Source organism: Alexandromys fortis, unplaced genomic scaffold (assembly GCF_014885135.2).
Source record: "Alexandromys fortis isolate MF-2015 unplaced genomic scaffold, M_Fortis_MF-2015_v1.1 scaffold_22, whole genome shotgun sequence".
In the NCBI taxonomy this organism is placed as follows: Eukaryota; Metazoa; Chordata; class Mammalia; order Rodentia; family Cricetidae; genus Alexandromys; species Alexandromys fortis.
In genome coordinates, this window is record NW_026067900.1 from 8,843,950 (window position 1) to 8,865,089 (window position 21,140).

At 41.7% G+C, this 21,140-nt stretch overlaps 1 protein-coding gene across 4 annotated transcripts in view; it reads left to right on the plus strand.

Moving 5' to 3' along the window:
- The window catches only part of Myo5a (myosin VA), a 153,733-nt gene extending 133,285 nt beyond the window's left edge, over positions 1 to 20,448 (plus strand). For all 4 annotated transcript variants that reach the window (XM_050125053.1, XM_050125063.1, XM_050125033.1 and 1 more), the window contains 8 exons: positions 251 to 397; positions 3,183 to 3,337; positions 8,093 to 8,182; positions 9,238 to 9,388; positions 10,453 to 10,735; positions 12,622 to 12,796; positions 14,560 to 14,640; positions 14,911 to 20,448. In XM_050125053.1, the coding sequence (XP_049981010.1) occupies positions 251 to 397; positions 3,183 to 3,337; positions 8,093 to 8,182; positions 9,238 to 9,388; positions 10,453 to 10,735; positions 12,622 to 12,796; positions 14,560 to 14,640; positions 14,911 to 15,063 (1,235 nt within the window). In that variant the 3' untranslated portion in view covers positions 15,064 to 20,448. The remainder of the gene's footprint in view (positions 1 to 250; positions 398 to 3,182; positions 3,338 to 8,092; positions 8,183 to 9,237; positions 9,389 to 10,452; positions 10,736 to 12,621; positions 12,797 to 14,559; positions 14,641 to 14,910) is intronic.
- The last annotated feature ends 692 nt before the right edge of the window (positions 20,449 to 21,140 follow it).

Genomic DNA, 21,140 nt, shown 5'->3' on the forward strand with positions numbered 1-21,140 from the left:
AGTTTCTGGGTAGCTTTTTCATATTACTACTTGTGTATCAGCCTCTGTGGCTGTTGGAGTAGAATTATCCTTTAATATTGCTATTTACACAGTTTCAGCAGAGAAAAATATTTTAAAGGTGGGGGGGACCTAAATGACAGCGATAAGGAGCTTCAGTTCTTGCAGAGTCCACTTTATTTTACAAGAGCATGGAGCCCTCTCAGCCATTGCACCTGACAAAATCTGTCTCCTCGCTTTGTTTCTCCTGAAGTGGGTCAGATGGAGAACATCTCTCCAGGACAGATCATTGATGAGCCTATCCGGCCAGTCAATATTCCCCGGAAAGAGAAGGATTTCCAAGGAATGCTGGAGTACAAAAGGGAGGATGAGCAGAAGCTTGTGAAGAACCTGATTCTAGGCAAGTGTTTTCTATGTGGGTAAGATTCCTTCCAGCCAGGCCAGTGCTGGAAAGGCTAGTCACTGGGTTTGAAACTGATTTGATAGTCTTTAAAATTATTTTCTTGACTGGCAAGGTGACTCAGTGGGGAATGGTTATTGCTGTCAAGTCTGATGGTTGGGTTTGGTTCCCAGGACCCGCACTGTAAAAGATTGGTATCACTCAGGAGCTTCAAGACCAAGGTCTCAGCACAAAGGAGCTTTATTTGCCCCAGAGTGAGAGAGCGCAGGGAATAAGAGACAAATGGGAGATAGAGGACGAGGGAGAAGAGGAGGGAACAGGGGAGAGAGGGAAGGGATCTTTGTCCCAAAGAGATAAAGGGGAGACAGATGTTGCACATAGGAAAATGGCGGTTTATAACGATAAAAGAGGAAACCCTGTGTTAGGTTGAGGTGTTTAGTTTTAATTGGGCATGTTAATTAGGTGAGCCAAAATGGGCTTTTGATTGTTGGGCTTCAATACTTTGATAGCTAGATCTTGGTGGTCAGCCTCAGAAGGAGGAAGTGGCCAAATAAGGGAATAGACCTTGGTGGGTAGTTTTAGGAGTGTAATCTAACGGGTTGTTTTTTTAGCAAGGCAGAGGGAATGGGGTAATGGCAGGGCCTGCCAGAGCCATGCCTGCCATGCTCGAGCTGGCCAGAGTCCCTTCACCCATGGTGGAAGGAGAAGGCAGAGTCCTGAAAGCTGTCCTTTGACTTCCACAAACATTGTGTCATAGGCCCTCACACAGCACGCACAAAACAAATAAATGTTTTTTTAAAAAAAAAATAAGTTCTAAAATTTCTTTTTGGAGACGGTGGTCCCGTTGTAGCCATCCAGTTTCAGCTTTCTGAGCAGCAAAGGCCATAGATGTAAGCCACTGGCAGGCAGGTGCAGCTCTGGAGTTTTCTGGGTCATCATTTCATTCTGCCCTGGAGTGCTGTGGTAGAGTCCTTACTGAGAATTAACCATCAGAGTGGGAGAGCATGTGTCTAGGATCCAGCTGTAGGCCTCTCAGTTCCGGCTTCATGTTAAGATCACTCGGGAATTTTGGTTTGGTTTGGTTTTGAGACAAGATCTCATCGTATATAGCCCAGGCTGACCTAAAACTTGATATGTAGCCAAAGCTAACCTAGAATTCACAGTACTCCAGTCTCTTCCTCCCGAGTACTAAGGCCTGTGTGTATTTCCACTACAAACAGCATGTGGGGATTGTGTTTGAGGGGGGAGGGGAATCAAACCCAGAGCCACATGAACAGTAGACAGATACGAGCCATATTCTCAGCCCACTTAAGAAGCTCTTAAAAAGTGTTGATAGCCTCCCTCCCCAAATTAAGTAAATTGAAATTTCTATGGAAAAGAGTTTACTAGTACTATTCTGGAAACGTCTCAGGGATTCCCAAGTGTAACCACAGTTGGATGCCATTGTTGTAAGTCATTTAAGTTTTTAAATTCTTGTTTCCATTCCCTAGAAATGTTTATGAATTACTGTACTTAGTACAATTCAATAATATGGAAGAAAAAATATAATTAAGGAAAAAGATCCAGCAAAGTACGGAAAAGATGGGAGCGCTGAAAAGAGAATGGAAGAGGCATTTGGGAGGGGCATACAGCTTTGAGGGTGAGCCTCTAAGAAGAATTCTGAAGGAGTAAAATAAGGAACGGATGCATGAACCCCTGAGTAGTAGTGAACTGAAATCTTCAGCCTTTCCATTTCTCTCCTCCCAGCTACCATGGGACAGCAGTGGGGTTGACAGTCACACTAGTGTAGCACTCCTCAGCTTTGTGGTGCTCAGAAGTGCTTCAGCTTCCACATGATCTTCATTTAGCAGAAATGTTTCAGGGGCTGGTGGATTAAAGGGTAAAAAGAATAGAGAGTAAAGACTAGTGAGTGTACAGTTTCATATGAGATTGCCATTAATCACTCTTTGATGGGGTGCTGTGCACAGTGGCTAAAGAGAATAAGGAACAAGTTGTGCTTCTGAGGAAAGAACATCAGAGTCATGAGTCCTGGGTGGGCGCCACTGAATGTGCGGCAGACAGCAAGGAGGGTTGTTTGGAGCAGAGTGAGCTGAGCACGGGGAAGAACAGGGCTAGGTAGTGTGGAGCACAACTCAGGTTTGGGATTTTATAAGTGAGCAAGAAGCTCTTTGAAGAATTCTCAGAACAAAAGGGACATCATCTAACATGGATTTTCTCAAGTAAATAGCTGTAGATACTTGGAAATGATCTGAGAATAGGGGGTGAATTTATTCCAGCAGCCCTAAAAGAGGTGATAATGTCTCCTCAACTGCAAAGTAGCTAGCAGAAGTAGATCGATTCTAGCTGTATTTTTAGGGCGCACTAGCAAGATTAATAAATTGGGTAGATGGTGTGAGAAAAGTAAGGAATTTTAAAAATGGTGAGGTTTTTGACCTGAGAAGCTGAAGATGGGGAGAGGTCCATAGAGAGCAGATACCATGAGGAATGGAGAACTTGGCTTGGAGAGGCTTGACTTGATGTGCCTGAGCAGAGACGGCAGGAAGAAGTTGATAAACAAGACTGGACTTCAAGGGGAAAGTCAGGGCAGGATATATGAACTGCATATAGATATGTGCCCATAGTCAATAATTTCACTAATGAGCTGTTAAAATACTGGGTTTGGGGGTGTTGATGACTTGCCCTGAATGACTGAGCTCTTACTCAACTATGCTTTTCTCTCCCACAGAACATTCCTTACAAAGACTCCCAGGGTTATATAATTTTTTTCTCCTTTTTCTTTATTCAGAATTGAAGCCACGTGGTGTGGCTGTCAATTTGATTCCAGGGTTACCAGCATATATCTTATTTATGTGTGTGCGACATGCTGATTACCTGAACGATGATCAGAAAGTAAGATCATTGCTGACATCAACAATTAACAGCATCAAAAAAGTCTTGAAGGTCAGTTCCACATTCCACAGTTCTCATGGTTGTTAATGATGACAGTCTGCGCACTGTTTCTCTTTTAGACTTGGTACAGTTGCTAATTACAAACCCTTTTCAGTCTTAACCACAAACTGCTATTGTAGGAAACCGTCTATATAACTTTCTGGGCTAGCTACTTTCTCATCACTGTGACCCAGTACCTGACAGGGACACTTAAAAGAAGGAACAATAATTTTGAGGGATTCAGAGCTTAAGTAGGTATAAGCTCATCACAGAGGAACACTAAGCAAAGACTAATTCAGAAATGGGGTTGGACTATAATTGTCAAGGCTGCCCCTTTCCTCCAGCTAACCCTTATTTCCTAAGGATTCCACAGCCTCTCAAAAGCCAGCACTAGCTGGGGACCTGTGGTAAATATGACAGTTTATATGCCTTCTTTCAGAACAGGTTCAGATTGGACAGTAATCAAGATGAATTTGACATTTATTGCATTTTAATTGTGGAGCAAAGTGACAGCAATAGTCTGCTTTAGATTTTATTGAAAACAAATTTAAAATGTTTAACAGAAGACAGGCATGGTGGCACACATCTTGAGGATCCCTATGACTTCAAGATTAGCCTACCCTTACAAAGCAAATTCCAGGCCAGTCAAGTCTACACTGTAAGACCCTGACTCAAAATTAATTAATTAACTCAAAATGAATCAATTAAATAAATAAAATGTTCAAATGTTTAGTGGAAACCAATTATATACATGCATGTTAATATGTGGTCCATATATGTAGAATATGATGCTGATGTTGAGATAAATGTCAAGTTCAGTAATATGTAGTTTATTATAATAAAAAAAGATGACTGCTATGACATTAATTTTTTTTCTTTCAACTTCTATTCCCCTGTTCTCCAATTCATCCCACAAACTGTCTTGTTACCTACAATCCCTGTGACGACAACATGGAGATGCTAGTCAGAGACAAAAAGGCTTGGGAACGACAGTAGCATTAACAGTGGAGGAGCAGCCTATTAACTCAGTGGCCACTACTTACCTTATGTAATCCTCCTAGTGACTCCAGAGAGACACTCTTACTTTTAGCTCAGTATTTCTTTGAGGAATGAAGATGTGATCCAGGCACCTTGCCTTCTGATTATTCAGCTTAACAGAGCATCGATGATGAAGATCTCTTGCATCTAAATTGGCCTTTTAAATTTTTATTGTAAAATCCCTCCCCTCAGGGCTCAGGGAACCCTGCAGAAGAGAGGAATCAGAAAGAGTATAAGAGCCAGAGAGGATGTTGGACACACACATACAAAAAAAAAAAAAAAAACCAAGGCCCTCTAATTTAACATGACAAAGCTCTTATGAACTCAGAGACTGAGACAGCATTTACAGGGCCTGCATGGGTTTGCATCAGGTCCTCTGAGAACATATTATGGCTTCTACTTTAGTATTTCATGGGATTCCTGAGTGTTCAAACGAGTGAATAACTTTGTTTCTTGTGCCTTCTCTTAGGCTCTTTTTTTGTTTTGTCTAATTCCAATGTGTTTTTTTTAAATCTTATTTTATTATTATTCCTTAGGAATCTGTTTTCTAATAAGAGACAGAATGGGCTGGGATCTGGATGAGAGATGAGGTGGGGGAGGAACTAGGAGGAGTAGAGGGAGGGGAACCATAATCAGAATATATTATGAGAGGGGGGAATCTATTTTCAATAAAAGGGAAAAAAGAAAACAAAAAAGTGTAAAGTATGCAGAATATAAACTTTGACGTCTTACTCTTTATAAGTGTTAACATATACTGACACTGCTGTTCAGCCATCACCACAGTCCCTCTGTGACTGTATCACACACTGCACCATTCCACAGCAGCTCCCCATGCCTTCCAGCTCCCAGCACTGTGGCCTCTGACAAGTGCTGCTTCCCCACTTCTGTAGCAAAGTTATTCTCTGTCATCTGTTCCACAGTGATTACCAAAGTGTGGGGTTTCTAAAGACTCTTCTTTAAAATTCATGATGTCTTTCTAAATATAACTCATTTCATTTGGGGCATACTGATGCCAAGCAGACTATGTGTTTACTATTTCTTAAGTCAACTCATATACAGATTTTTAAAACTTTCCCCCCTTTCTCAACCTAATCATAAGATACATTCAACTAGTTTGACTAATCACCATACCATATTAGCTAATGATTTTGGGAGAGTGTTTACCACAGCATAATAACAGTCGTGGCATTCTGCTTTAATGTGCATTGCCTCAAGTGTGTTTGCCCTGCATCTCTGCGTCCCTGGTCTGATCTTAGCAGTGCTTTGACACAGGCTCTAAAGCATATTGATAATCTATGCAGTTTCTAGCTCACAGATAATTTTACCTAATAAGTAGAAAAGGAAACTAAGAATAATTCTGAGCTTGTCTAATTTTCTTTGTAAGTCATAATGACATTAATTCAATATCTAATTTTGGTGTACAGTTTACTCATTATCAAAATATTATTTTGAGATAACTAGTAGAGAAGTGCAATTGGTTTTAAATGCTTTAAGGTCCCCAAAACGTGTATTTTTACGTAGCACAGAGTGTTTTACTTTAACAGGACAGAGCAGACCCATCTTGTTCATATGGCAAAAGCTGTTTTAGTGGAATTAATTTGTTCATGAAGCCCTCTCTTTAATCACCTTCTCCTTTTGTCTGGTTGTTTTTGTTTGTTTGCTTGGTTTTGCTTTCTGATGATGCTAAGGGTACTGGTAATGTGGGTACAATTACAGGATTTCTGTTAGACCTTTAAGAGACTTTGCAGCTAGACTTATTCAGTCATCAGCAAAGACAGCCAGTGACTCTGTCCTATGGAACAGCCTTGACTAATGTTGCCTTCCCATCTACACAGATGTTCTCTGCCAGCTCAGCCAGCACCACCATGAGAGTAGATGGAATCCACATCTGTGGAAGAGTTAAAGTTCTTAGTCAAACCTGTATGCAAGCCACACGATGATTGTCTGTGTGGAAATATCATAACATTTTATTTAATTCTGGCAATATTCTTTTTTTTTTGGAGGGGTTTGCAATGGAGTTTCTCTGTATGACAATTCTGGCTGTCCTGGAACTTCTTTTGTAGACCAGTTTGGCCTTGAATTCTCAGAGATCTACCTGCCTCTGCCTCCTGAGTGCTAGGGTTAAAGGTGTGTGCCACCACCGCCTGGATATAATTCTGGCAATGGTCTTAAAGCTAGGTTTTTTTCAAAATAGAGGCCTGAACTCAGTTCTGCTGTTTCAGCTAGAAATACTAAATTTGGCTAAAAAATACAAAATAACTTCTAAGATTTCTTTCTTAAAGTCATTTCAGGATAATATTCTCCAAATCTTAAGGTTTTTAATGTGTTTTATGCATATTTAAGGATGTAAATTTTATTATCTAAAAGAAATGATCCTGTAAGAAATTAACCATTCCTCGTAGCATAACCTGTTCTAGATACACTTGTACAGTACAAAGTGACAACCAGGATCAAAGACAAATGTTCTGTAGTTTCTAGACATCTAGGCTGTGCTCTGATGTACCAGTGAGAAATACATATCATTTTAAACCAGGTATGGTGGCATATTTGAGTGATAGAGGTAGGAGGATCAGGATTGAAGGCTAGTGTCAGCTATATAGTGAATCTGAGGCCAGATTAGGCTACATTAAACCAAAGATAGGTAGGTAGAGAAAAGGTAGGGGGAGGATACATAGATACTAAATATATCTTTGTGTGTGTGTATGTGTGTGGGCACACATGCATCCACTTGAGCACAGTTCTACATGGCAGCCAGTAAACAACCTCCAATGTTCCCCAGGAGTACCGCCTACCCTGTTTTTTGAGACAGGGCTTTTCACTGTCTCAAAACTGATTGCCCTAGGCTGACTAGAGTATGCCTCAGGAAGTCTCCCATCTGCTTCCCCAGTACTGGGACTACAAGTTACTACCCCCAGTCTTCTGTACGTGCTGGGGATCAGTCTCAGGTCCTCATGCTTGTTCTCTAAACACTTTACAGACCCAGCCCCCATACCATGTTTTATAAAGAACTTCTAAGATAAAACCATAGGTATTTAATGCTAGGCATCTACCCCAGGTAACTCTTTTTATGTTTCTTATGCAAAAATTAGGTAAACATTGATGATTCTTTAACTTTGTGTCTGAACTAGTATTAAAGGTTCATTAACAAACTTGTAGCCATCTGCACTGTGCCTACTCTTTGACCTTTGAGAAACACTTCCAGTGCCAGCGTCTCTTTGAAGCATGAGACTCTGCTTCTCCCTGTACTCCTCCCATGATGGTTAAGAGCCAGCCAGCTCCCCTGTCTACTCAGTGTGGGACTTCCTCCATCTCTGGTTCACTGCCCACAAAATTCATTGTGACAAAAGTTTTAATCCAAGCTTCATTTGAGGGTGGCAAGCTCTTTTTCATGTTCGGCCTTTTAGAACTTACTATATCCTTTGTGCCTCTAGCTCTTTCTGATTTCTTTCATTAATCCCAACAATGTGAGTCAGTCTGGGTTCACTGTGAACTGAACCTTTTTCTGCACAAAGAGGCAACTAAGTTAGCTGAGTAGGAATACTTGTCTGAAGGCAAGAGCAGTAACGTTTGTTACCAGGGGACTTGTTTGGATTCCTTTAACAATGGTGTGAACTAACGTGTGCTTTACTGGTGTGGTACTTTATGATGGTTCGTGAAAGAAGTGGGCCTTCTGTGTCTGCCTACCTTTTTCCTAAGGATAGGAAAATTTAGACTTATTCTCTCTTTCAGAAAAGAGGTGATGATTTTGAAACTGTCTCCTTCTGGCTCTCTAACACATGCCGATTTTTGCACTGTTTGAAGCAATATAGTGGAGAAGAGGTAAGAAAACCATGGTGGTAAAAACAGCATGCTGTACTTTCTCTGACCTTTTAAAGGGAAAGTTTAAAAAAACATTTGAATCATGTTAATTTTCAAACTCCTAAGCAGGTGACTTGGAAATGTACTGCTTCATTGATTCTTGCTGTCTTCTGGTGAGCTGAGCAATGATGTAGTTTCTTCCTTCCTAGCATTTGAGAAAGCATGGCAAAAACAAATCAAGCATCAGTCAAATGAGTAATTTCCAGAGCTGTGACTCTGCATCTACATAACTTGGAGACCTATGGCAGGCAGAGAAGCTTAGTCAGTAGCAACCTCTAGCACCCGGAGCAAAGGACTGTCATACAAAATGACAGGCTTTTCAGAGACAAGCAGGACACCCAAGAAGGTGGGGCTGAGAGAACAGAATCCTGAGAAAGGCCGTGAAGGAGGTCCTGGATGCAGGGTCACTCAGGAAGCAGCTCCATCGTTAGGCAGGGCTGCTGAGCAGTGTGCTTCCGTGCAAAGTGTCTGGAAGAAGTGCTGCCCATCTGGGGGATTCTCCTTTTACACCAGTGCTACTGAAAGACCTTTCTAAGATCTAACTGAAATCATTATATAGATTCCACAAGTTAGACGAAAATGACAAAGTTCATTTATTTTCTAATCCAGAAAAATACTGTTACAAGAAGATTATGCATATATATTCCTCTGGGTGTGGTGTATATGACTAGGACTATATTTAAAGAGTACTTTCAGTTATTTATTTAGTGTTTACTGTTTTATTAATGAAGTATGTTTCTTTTTTCTTAAATTAAACCCCCCCATCTTAAGTATAGATTGTCAAGATCATTTATTACTCAAAACTTTAAGTGGAGGAGGTTGATGACCAGAGTAAAAACATAAGCAATAGTATTGAAAATGAATATCCTGGCACTGGGCGTGAAGGTGCTGAGCAAATTGCAGAGTGAGATGGACAGAGGCACTTGGAGACAGTGAGGTGGCCAGAGACACTTAGAGTCAGTGAGGTGACAGAGGCACTGGCTTCCTGTGCACCCCTAACACTGTGTTGATTCTAGGGCTTCATGAAACACAACACATCTCGCCAGAATGAACACTGCCTCACCAATTTTGACCTTGCCGAATATCGGCAAGTGCTAAGCGACTTGGCCATTCAGATCTACCAGCAGCTTGTGAGAGTGTTAGAGAACATCCTTCAGCCGATGATAGGTAAGACCAGTGTTCCTGAGTATCACGTGTGCTCGCCAACAAGTGAGGCCAGTGGGACATGTGCCAGGCATGTATTCCTGTGGAAAACATAAAATAGTAGGTACAACAGAAATCCCTGTCTCCACATGACAGGAGCTCTAGAATCTGTGTTTAAGTCTTCTCTCTGAAGACTTAGCTGTGCCCTATTTCTAACAATAGACTTTGTCCTTGTGTCCAGTTGTCAAAAAGACTTTGGACTTCTAACTGCAGTGGCACTACTGCACTGAGCCTCCTGGGGGAAACCAAGGAGGCTGGGATGGGTTTTCACAAATGGTTTTGGTATAGGGTTTGTGAGGAGCTGAGTTTAGCACAAAGAAATAAATAAAAACAACCAAGGTATGGTGATTACTTTCAAGGGCCTCCCAGGTAAGGGGAACGGGCATCTCAAAGTGGGACATCTCAGAGTGGGTATCTCAGAGTCGACTGTTAGAAGCTTTCTAAGGAGGCATAAACCAGACACAGAGAAAGAGGTACAGGAACAGAGACTAAGTCTGGAGAAATCAAGGCGTTCCAAAGTCTCACTGCAGTTGTGAGGATCAGGGGGAAGCTCAGCTCTCCAATCCCCACACCACCAGCTCTAACAGGTCTTATTCTCTAAGACTGCTTCCCAAGGTCACACCTTTCTTACTGTCTTCTTGTTATTGTTTTGTTCTTGGTGTTGTTTGGATTTGTGGTTTTTTAATGTCTGAGATCAAATACAAAGAACACTTATTTAACCACTCTCAAAAACTTCTCAGATACCACATGCCAGTGCAGTCCCAAAAGCTGCTGCTTCTTTTAGAAAACACAGCAGTAAGGTTACTTAATACTGGAAAAACTTACTACTTCATTAAAGTTTAAATCCAAAGGTGAATTCTTGGGGCCGTTCCTTCTCCCACCATCTTCATTCTCACATCATTTCCTAAAGAGTGTGTGTGTCTGTGTGTGTGTGTGTCTGTGTGTGTGTGTGTGCGCGCGCGCGGAGGGGGGGCATATACATGTACACCTCCCTCTGAATCCTCTTAATAATTGAAATACTTCTACAGTCTCAGGCATGCTAGAGCATGAAACAATTCAGGGTGTATCCGGGGTGAAGCCCACAGGACTCAGAAAGCGAACCTCCAGTATCGCAGACGAGGGCACCTACACGCTGGACTCCATCCTACGTCAGCTCAACTCCTTCCATTCAGTCATGTGTCAGCATGGCATGGACCCAGAGCTCATCAAGCAGGTGGTCAAGCAGATGTTCTACATTGTGGGCGCCATCACCCTAAACAACCTCCTCCTGCGTAAGGACATGTGCTCTTGGAGCAAAGGCATGCAAATCAGGTGAGCAAATACCAACAGGTGTCACTGCCCTGCTTGCCTCTTGAGGGCTGATGACTTGTTTCCAAGCGGTGCTCCCAATTGTGGTGCCACATGGCCAAGCATGTGAGAACGACTGGCACAGAGCCAGTTCTCTGACTTGGGTGGCTCTTGCTCAGGAGGCAACCCTGCTCCTCTGTTAAGCCACCTTGTTTGTAGGAGTGTACAAAAGCACAACAACAACAGACTTTTGTTTTCTCTTTTTTTTATTTGTTTTCACTGTACAGTAAGGAAACATTAGGGAAAATGAAACTTTCTAGTATTTGGTGGTTTCTCTTAGAAATATCTTTCCATATTAGGAATATGAATGAGAATAGGTCCAATACGGGCTGGAAATATGGCTCAGTGGTTAAGAGCACTTACTGCTCTTGCATAGGACCCAGGTAAGGTTCCCAGCACCTATGTGGTGATTCACAACTATCTGTAATTCCAGTTCTAGGAGAGGCAACTCCTTCTTCAGGACTCTGTGGATATTGTGTACATGTACATATATCTAACCAAACTCATACACTTAAAAACAATTAATTAAAAAAGGTATAAGTTGAAGAAAAGTAATAGATCCAAAGAGATAATTTACTAACAGTTGAATTTGAAGAAAAACTCTATTTTTAAATTATAGTTTCTTTTTTGTGCTAAAGAAAAGGTTTCACCGTGTGACCCAGCTGGTTTGGGGCTCACAACCCTGCTTCAGCCAGGAATGCAGGCGCGCACCACCCATGCCCAGCAGCAACTAAGTTTATACCCGCTGCTCCTCATTGTCTCATTGTTGTAACATAACTGAATGGGGGAGGCAAATAGTTATTCTGTGCAGCTGGTATGTTCACCGAGAAAGAGAAAGGGGGCTTCTACAAAATCCATCTATAGTTACTAGTAGCAAACTTTAGTGTTCTATATTGACCGCTCTTCTCCACATTTCACTTTAAGGTATGACCTCCATTCAGGGATTCTAACTTTTCGTGAAGCTGTGCATCCTTTTTTAAATGGCAGGGCCTTGTGTAGCCAGGCTGATCTCAAACTCACAGTGTAGTCAATGATAACTGTGAACTCCTCATTTTCTTGCCTCTACCTCCCAAGTGCCAAGATTACAGACATGTGCTCTCACACCCAACTGAAGTCACTCATCTTAATATCATAATTCCTCCTTCTGCCTGAATTCTGACTGTGTGTCGGTCTGCCTTAACTGTAGTTTGAAATCTGCCATTAGATAGCTGGGCATCTAAACCCTAGCATCTGGGTAATTTCCTTATCTCTCCAGTTTGGACTCCATCTCTTCCCAAGGGCTTCTTCCCCTTTTTCCTCTCCTATCTCTAGGCTTTCTCAGGCCACTGTTCCCATTGTCAAGGCCCTTTCTTAGAAAAGCTTGAGTCCAAAGCATATATTGGGTATCTGGTTATTCAGCCAATCAGTTTGGAGTCTTAAGTAAGGCAGAGTGCATGAAGAATTGAGAGACTTATCCTGCAAAGGGAACCTATGTCTGAAATTGCAGGAGAAGCCAGAAAGTCCATTCTAGTCAGCTGTTTAGTAAGTGCAGAGTCATGTGCTATATTCAGTTTTGTGTATTAGCAAGTCCAATAACTTTTCCTCTGATGACTCTGTTTCCATCTTCAATAAAGAGTTGCAGTCTCTTGTCATTCACTCTTACATAATTACAATTATAAGCCTCATGACTTTATAATGATAAATGTTAAAGCACAGATGATTAGATTTTAGAAAATTGAACAAAAATACTACCTGTCATTTTAACTGACAAGGCTACATACACAAAATTAAGACACTTATGACAGCATTCAGAAAATTTGCATTTTCTCTTTTATTCTTTCTTACACTTTCTCTTTTTATTTTTGGCGTAGGTACAATGTCAGTCAATTGGAAGAATGGCTACGTGACAAAAATCTAATGAACAGTGGGGCCAAAGAGACTCTGGAACCACTCATTCAGGCTGCTCAACTTTTGCAAGTGAAAAAGAAAACCGATGATGATGCTGAAGCCATCTGCTCCATGTGCAATGCTCTGACCACTGCCCAGGTACTATAGCCTCCTAAGGAGGCACACCATAGCAGCCGTCACAGAGGAATTCAGAGAAGGCAGGCCTGGCCATTGCTCTCCTCTCTGCACTGACTTCCTCCTTTGACAAGAAGATACATAATTGTAAATCTGGAAGAAAGGAGATTTTATTATCAATTAATACATTTTAATACTACTAATAGGCATCTACAGAATATTTGGCAAAGAGTGGGTACCTAGTACTCTGTGATATTCTCAGCCTTGAGAGACAGCCTGGAATAAAACGATGTCCTGTGGGGCATATATTCTGTGGAGCTCCAATTCATGAAGTTATTTCTATGTTATTTAATAATTAATGGATCTTTATATTTTTCTATTTGGGGCCAGTAATGTGGCTCAGGTATTAAAGGCACTTACTATCAAGTCTAATGACCTGAGCTTGATCCCTGAAACCCACATGGTAGGAGAGAGCCAGCTCCCAAGGGTCGCACTCCGAGCTCCACATGCATGCTCTGCACTGCCCACATGTGCACACACATGCTCAAAGTATTTCTTACTCTCAGTTTTTCAAGTGATTAATTCCCACCACACAGTATTATACTTGTAGGGGAAAATACTTCACTTTAGAATGAAGACTCTCCACCTTCATGAGCTTATAGTTCAGTGGGGAAACAGAAATGCATGGAGCTGGCACTGTCGTAAACCTCTAACAGTCTCTGCTCTTCTGCTTAACAAGAAGCACCGGGGGAGATGACAGCCTTTTCTGAGCAGTGCTGCCTCGCAGCATTGACCTTAAGGACGAGGACAGGATAGGAAGGTTGTCAGAGGAAACAGCAACAGCTGGAAGAAGGTATCCAAAGAGCCTGCTGTTCTCTTTGCCTGGTGTTTCCTGCATTGAATCTTTGTCTTCCCAGTGCTGAGCACTGCGGCTGTGGCCAGTGTAATTCACTGTTCTCAGGGAAGACAGTCAGAACCACTGTCTGAAACTTCTTAGTGTCAGACTCACATTTACAGAAACTCCTGCTGTAACCTATCATAGAGGTGGAAATCTGCCGGACTGGTGGTTGTCTTGAGACCTTCCCCATTTCTGCCAAGTATGGAAAGTAAAGGAACGGTGGGGAAACCCAGTTTATACATGCTTCCTGTCCTCTAGCTTTTAAAGAATGTGCTCTGGAACTTAAATATTTCAACTTTAGTATATGCCCCAAGCATTAGGTAGATCCAGAATCCAGTTATCTCTTTGATTTACGTGGCAGATTGTAGTGAACAGTTCCCTGCACCATTCTAACCCTTGCTTCTGAATGCCTAATCCCTGAGTCCAGTGTGTCACTCACAGACTGGTCGCTATTCCTGCATCTTATTCCATGTCTCTGGTGCTTACCATACACTTTGCCTATAGGTCAGCATTGCCCTGTACCTAACCTTCTGTTTAATTTAAATGTAAATAACTACATGTGGCTGTGATGACTAGTGTGTTCGCACAGCTTTAAATAACAACTTGAAAGTGAGGCCAGCATGGTGGTACAGTCTCTGATCCCAGCGCCTGGAAGCTGATACAAGAGGATAACAAACTCAAGTCCAGCTCAGGCTGCATTTGGGATGTGATTATATATCTATGTCTGTGTGCGTACGTGCGCTTGCTCGCGCGCGCGCACACACACACACGTCTCCTTCCCTCTCCAGCCCACCCCAGGTAAAACTAAGAGGTCCTTCCCACTCATTAGATCATGAAGAGCCAGCCTGTTTGTGAAATATGCCAAAAGCTTTACCCTTTATCTCTCCAGATCGTCAAGGTATTGAACCTGTACACCCCTGTTAATGAGTTTGAAGAAAGGGTCTCTGTCTCATTCATCCGCACTATACAGGTAAGGGGCTTGTTCTTTCTCACTGTTTCACCCCAGGCTCACTCCAGTGGAGTATTTACCATGTTTTGGAGGGATAATGTGTTCTTATCTTTACTTTTCCATTTTACTTATTTTGCAGGACATTGACTTTTTATATAAGATTATAGTTAATAAATATTTTTAAGCAAAGATTAACATTTTTATTAAAGTTTTTTAAATAAAATTTTGGTAGAAAAGTATCTTACAAATTGGAAGTACTAACACCCTGCTTGTCCTTTTTCTTAATCTTAGATGCGGTTACGAGACAGGAAAGATTCTCCACAGCTGCTCATGGATGCTAAACACATCTTTCCTGTCACATTTCCCTTTAACCCATCCTCCCTGGCCCTAGAAACCATCCAGATCCCAGCCAGCCTAGGCTTGGGCTTCATTGCACGGGTCTGAAGTGCTGTCCAGGCAAAGACAGAGAACGCATTTCTCCTCTAAATAAGAACAGTCGTTTCCATTGAGCTACTGAAAATACATTTTTAAAGAAAAAGTACTGATTATCTCTAAAAGAAGATGTTATTAACTGGAAGTTTCCCTAGAATCCTTTCACTTGGGAGGAGACACCTTGTCCCGTGTTACCTTTAAAGCAGCGCTCATTCTTCACCAGTTGAGTTTGCATACAGATGGATGCTATCAGGGAGGAATGAGAAGAAGGGTAAAAGGTGTGTGTCTTCAGCTGACAGCTTTTATTTTAAACCTTTAGTGCTGCATTTAAGTGACATAGAAAAATACAGTTCCATACGGATGAACTGTTGTTAGCAAGGCACAAACAAAGAACTGAAAGAGAAATCACTACTGAATACATATCAGCTTAGGAGCCAATCATGTTGATATTGTCAAACTGGATCAAAAAATAAACTGGCAATATGTAAAGTAATTGCCTAAGTAACGTCCTTGTTTGTGTCATTATGGTACAGCGATATTAAAGATGTTGGCTTGCTAGGTAGCATAGTTGCTTTTTGTACTGTAGCTTACCAAGCATCTTAAATTACTGCTATGTGCTGTCTCCTGATGATAGTCTTATTAGGCACTGCACAACCAGCTTCTCTTTCTTCACTGTTTACAGTTCAACCAGATCAGTTTTAACAGGGTTATATACAATTATCCACAGGTTCATCTGCACAAGGAGCAGACACTGGAAGTTGTGTAGTGATAGGACAAGATGTTTGATGTTTAGGTAGTGTTAGAGTGGCTGGGATGTCCTTGCTGATCCGGATTGCATATGCAATTATTGATATGCAAATTAATTTTACCTGTGTGGATATCATATCATGGTATAGTGTTCTGTAAAGTTACTTATTTTTGGTTCCCAAATCTTATTCTTGCCATGCATATATTCAACATTAACTGGTCCTATTTTTAATTTATTAAGTGTTAGCCTCAGTCACTATCTTGAAAGGACTATCAGAATATTTATGATTCAGATCTTGAAACTTTGATTATCCTATAAGTTATTCAAAAAAGACATATAATAAATCACTATAATTCAGGAGGTATAGGTGTTGCGTCCTCTATAAGTGTTTTCAGATATCACTAAATACTTTAAAAAACATCATATTATAAATACAGTAAGAAGATTTATGTAAGAAATATAAGAAGATTATTACATTTTATAGAGGATTTGGTTCAGTAAGACCTAGATCCTGTAAACTTTCATTATGAAAGTCTAATTAAACATAGTCTCCATTTTTTTCCTGGAAGTCTTATATAATAAATCCTTTGAGTTATGTAAGAACAAATTCTTAGCTTTTATTCCTCTGGCTCTTAATTACATCATCAATTTATATAGTTTAACTGTTAGATGGTCGATAACAATGACATTTAAATATGTGCAATATTATTGATGAGAACTAAACAGTTTCAAGTCAATGATAAATACTGTTATTAAACAACAGTTATTGTCCATTATCTTCCTGGAGCCTGAATGTCCTTGTTTATAAAATAAGAGGCTTGGGTAACTGGTTGTTCCAGCCACTTCCCCATTTACAGTTCCCTCATGCTTGGTTCCTAGGGCAAGGGGCCACAGTTACTCAGTCCATCCTGTTGTAAAGACCAGTGTTTAGTGCCTGTCGGTTCCCTGGGTTACACAGTAAATAACAAGTTTACGTAGCCACAACTTCTTCTTAACGTATATCATTTAGGTACTTTAGGAAAATCCTAATGTATTTGTGTTATTTGAAAGTCACGTAGTTTAGTGATTTTTGTTACATGATGAACTGCTTTGTCATTTGAAGGATTTTATTGAACCCAGGGCCCCATGTATGTTAAATAAGTCCTCTGTCACTGAGCTGCAGTCTCAGCCCTTCATCAGTTCTAGTACATTTATTTACTTGCAGAACCTAAAACACTAATTCAACCAGATTCAATTTTTGTGGGTTTTCTATATTATTTCAGTGAGCAGTTAATGCTTAAAGCAGCTTCATTCGTGCCGTGTGTCAGCTAGGGGGGTAGCAGGTGAAAGAGCTGCTCAGCAAACAGAGCCATGTGTAGGCTGTCTTCCCTCAGCCCGGCAGTCCTCCCACACCCTGCTCCCAGCTTAATCCCCTGTAGGACGCGACTGTTGTACACCCTGAGTTTTGTCTTCAAGATCGTGCTACCACTGTCCCTGGAGCCCTTTTTTCCTTACTCCAGACATTGTGTCCTACAGTTTCTGGCACTTTTCCTCTGCTGTCAAGAACTGAAACTCCTGCTCCATAGCTATTCCTACTCTGCAGTTTCTCCTGTTTCAGTGATAATGGCTCAGAGTTTCTATGATGCCAGGCTCTAGCTCTTTGAAGCTGCTTCAGAACCCCAGACGGGGATCTGAAGTAATGCCGCTTGTTTATCTGGAGGCTTTTAGTCCTCAGAAGAATACTTTATAACCAGGGAACCTCAAAACCTGGTCAGTGACTGTGTGCACTTTGTTAAGGAAGCACCAGGTTTCTGCCGACTAGGTAAGGTAACCTTCATTCTGTCATCTGTGCCCTCACCTAGCTTCAGACCCACACCCAGCTTTTCCTCTGCCTGTCACACTTTCCTGCTTCTTCCCTCGGTCTAATTTACCAGCCAGATGGTTTTCTGTGGCCCTGGACGGCATGCATGGGACTTACCTTTAGGTGTCTGTGCACACACCTTTCTGTTCACGTTTCTGTACTCCTCATCATTATTACTAATTGGCTTTTCCATCATTCCTCTGTGACACACTTGGACTCCAAAGAAGGAGCTCTTGGAAGGCACAACAGCACAGCACCTCTTCTCTTGGTAGCCCCTGCCAGAACCACCCACTTTCCCTGCCGCACGTGCAGCGCACACCCGTGGGATCCAAGGTGGGAAGAAGCAGTTTCCCCTCCCTTCCTGCAGCTTTTCTTAGCCCAAGGCTTGAGTCTGCCTTCAAGTAACTCCAAAGCAGGAAAGATAAGCATGAAAACAAGATGCAGAAAGGACAAGATGATGGTTCCTTTAGAAGCTTTGAACATTCCTCGTAACCCGGCACTGCTTTGAAAGCAAATATACAGAACTGTAATCCAAAGCCAAGTGATAGAAATCAGTTTAGAGGACTTGCTTTGTTACTGATCCATTTCAGTAGATAGACTCCTAACGGGTGAGCAAGCGTGTGCAATATACATATTCTTTCAGCGTGTATACAGGAGGCTGTAAAAAGCAGTGTCTTGGTTGTTGTGAGAAATTACTTTTCTGACAATTCTAGGAAAGAGGAGCTACTGCCATCCTGAGAGCTCCACAGAGTTCCTTCTCTCACACCCACAGCCGCCAGCTGAGAGGTTTCAGGAGGTCTTGTCGAGGGTTAAAGAGCGAATGTCCATGTGTGCTAGAACCCGTATGCATGTGCTTCACGCCAGCACTCTTCTCTCTTACCTCACTCCCTCACAGCGTCAACAGGAGACAGCTCCCACAGTCAATGTGAGGGACAATTCGGGACAACAGTGTGCTCAGTGACTTGCCTAGGGTGGCACTGTCCTCCAGATGCTGGGGTGCCCTGGGCTAGTGAGGGTCCTCTTCTTCTCTACTGGTACGTGGGAAGAGACAAATGATGGGCACCAGCTTGCTTCTGTGGAGGCCAGTGCACAGTACTTGTAGCGCCAACTGTGACAAGGCTTGCCCTTTGACATAATCAGTGCTACTTGACAGGGTATGGGCTCTCAAACTAGAGACTGTCCAAACTAAGAGTGCAGGAAGCAGTAAAAACCTCAGATGTGAAGAAGCAAGGCAGGCCACTCTCCACAACCCTGAGGTTTCCCTGTGAGAGCCCCTGACTAAGCGGCACAGCCTACAGAGAACTCTCCTGTAGTTTCAGTCTGCTGTCTAGGGGAGCCCAGGACTCTAAGGACTTCCCTCCCTGGGACTGTTCACCATTGGCAAGTCACTGTAAGCTTGGAAGTGCCCCCAGCACTCTGCCAGGGAGACGCTGGAGCTGCCTGTGGGCATGCATGCTGGAGGCCACAAGCATTGTGCTAGTGCTTTGTAACTGTTCTCAGACTGTGCTGTGAGGGCCGCCTTAACCCTTGCCCCGTCCCTATTAGAGCTGCCTTAAGTTCCCCAGAACTTGTCCTCAGTGAGGGATATCTTGCCATGTTTCTTGAGGTTTTATGAGGATTTGGATTGGATGTGGCTTCCTACCACTGATTCCTTTCTCTCCTTCCTGCATCTCCTGCCACCTGTCATTTCCAAACAGAGATTGGGATTTATGAAGCAACCAATAAAATGTTAGCTTTCAGAGTGTTCCTGGGCTAGTGCAGCTCCTCACGACAGTAAGGAAGCAGAGCTCATGTGGAGGAAGCAGGACGGACGTCAGAGTATCCGTGGGGTCTCGATAGATCAGAACCCGAAAGATGCCATGTCAAACATCTCCCAAATGCATTTTATACATTTTCTTATTTTATAATTTGGTCTAGCTGAAAATGTTCATTAGCTTAATGTAATGGATAGAATTAGACTCATAACATATCTGTAAACAATTAACATATCCTTGGCATTGTCATATTGCTTGGAATAGTTGAGAAAGTTTTGGGTTTGTTTTTGAAGGTTGAGATTGTCATATATAATTTAATGTTTGGAAAATTAATGCATTCCTGTGTATTTTCCAGAGTCAGTAGTTTCAATAACTTGCTGTTACTATGTGCTATAAAATCTTAGCCTAAGTCACATGAGCCATTATTTTTCCTGCAAACAGTGATTTTTTTTTCCCCTTTAAATGTGGATATGTGTTGTGGTTTATAATCCCTAAATAAGTTCCTTTGTGGATTTCTGAAGTAGTATTGATTTTCTTGTGTTCTTGGAAAGTTTAAATTGTTCCAGCAGTATTGCACAGATGAGTTCATGACATTTAACATACTGCATTTTTATTTTAACTGTTTATAACTTATTGTGAAATGGACCTGCCTTGGAAATACAGTGAAATGGGACATTGCAGTTTTCAAATCTGTTTTTTTCCTTGAATCTGGAGAAAGAATTTTCTTGATCTGCACAGTTAATCTCTGCAAAGTGATTAGGTGAGGAAGCAGAAATACTGAAAGGTGAGAGGTGTTACCAAGCCTCTCCAGAGAGTCTCACAGGAAAGCTTCTAGAATGTTACCAATTCACCTCATATCAACAAAGCCTTGGAAACACGAGTTTCTCACTGGATATCACCTAATGCTAAAAGGAAAGCCAAAACAATATCAGAATGACATTTTCTGCTCTGAATTTGTAGTTGTCTAATGTTGTACTTAGTATGATCTGTCGTTAGCTCTGTATTCTCCTAGCTGCTGTAGAAAAATGTTGAAATAAAGATAAGGATATAAAGAAGTTTTGTCCATGTCTATAAATCCACTTCACATTTTAAAACAACAAAACAAACTGTTATTCTGAAGATTAATAAATGTATAATCTCTTCAAATGAGAATCTCAAAGGGTCTTAGAAATGGAAAGGTCGGTGAGTCTACACTAGAAAACAGTGATGTGTGAACTGCCAGACCACATGAGCAGATCAACCAGCTGAGGAACAGTGGCCTCTTTTCTTCAAGGGAAAGGCATGCCTGAGTTTCCTTGGATCCTATGACAGAAAAATAGAGCCTAGGCATTTGGGAATGGGTTTCACAAGTCTAAACAAGATTTGTGTCAAAAGTTCAGCTTTTAATAGAGTAGAAGAGACAGATACACAGAGTGGGATGGAAATCAAAGGGGGTGTGTGGACTACTCCATTGGAGAGAACAGTCTGTGATTGGCTCGTTCTGTCTTTAGTCATGATATGAAATCATGAGTAGTAAGTTCTACAACAGACGGTGTCCCCGTCACATCGTGGTAAGTCGGTTCATTAGACTCCTTTAGTGAGGACTTTCCTGTCGGGAGCGCCAAGCAGGCCCTAGACATGCAGCAGAGGGACCATATTCATCCACTAGCCCAGGAGAATCCGTGCTCTGTGTACATCAAGAGTTACGAAAACAGGAAAAGTTGACATGTGCTAACACTTTCTCTTTCTAAATAGATCAGAACGCAAT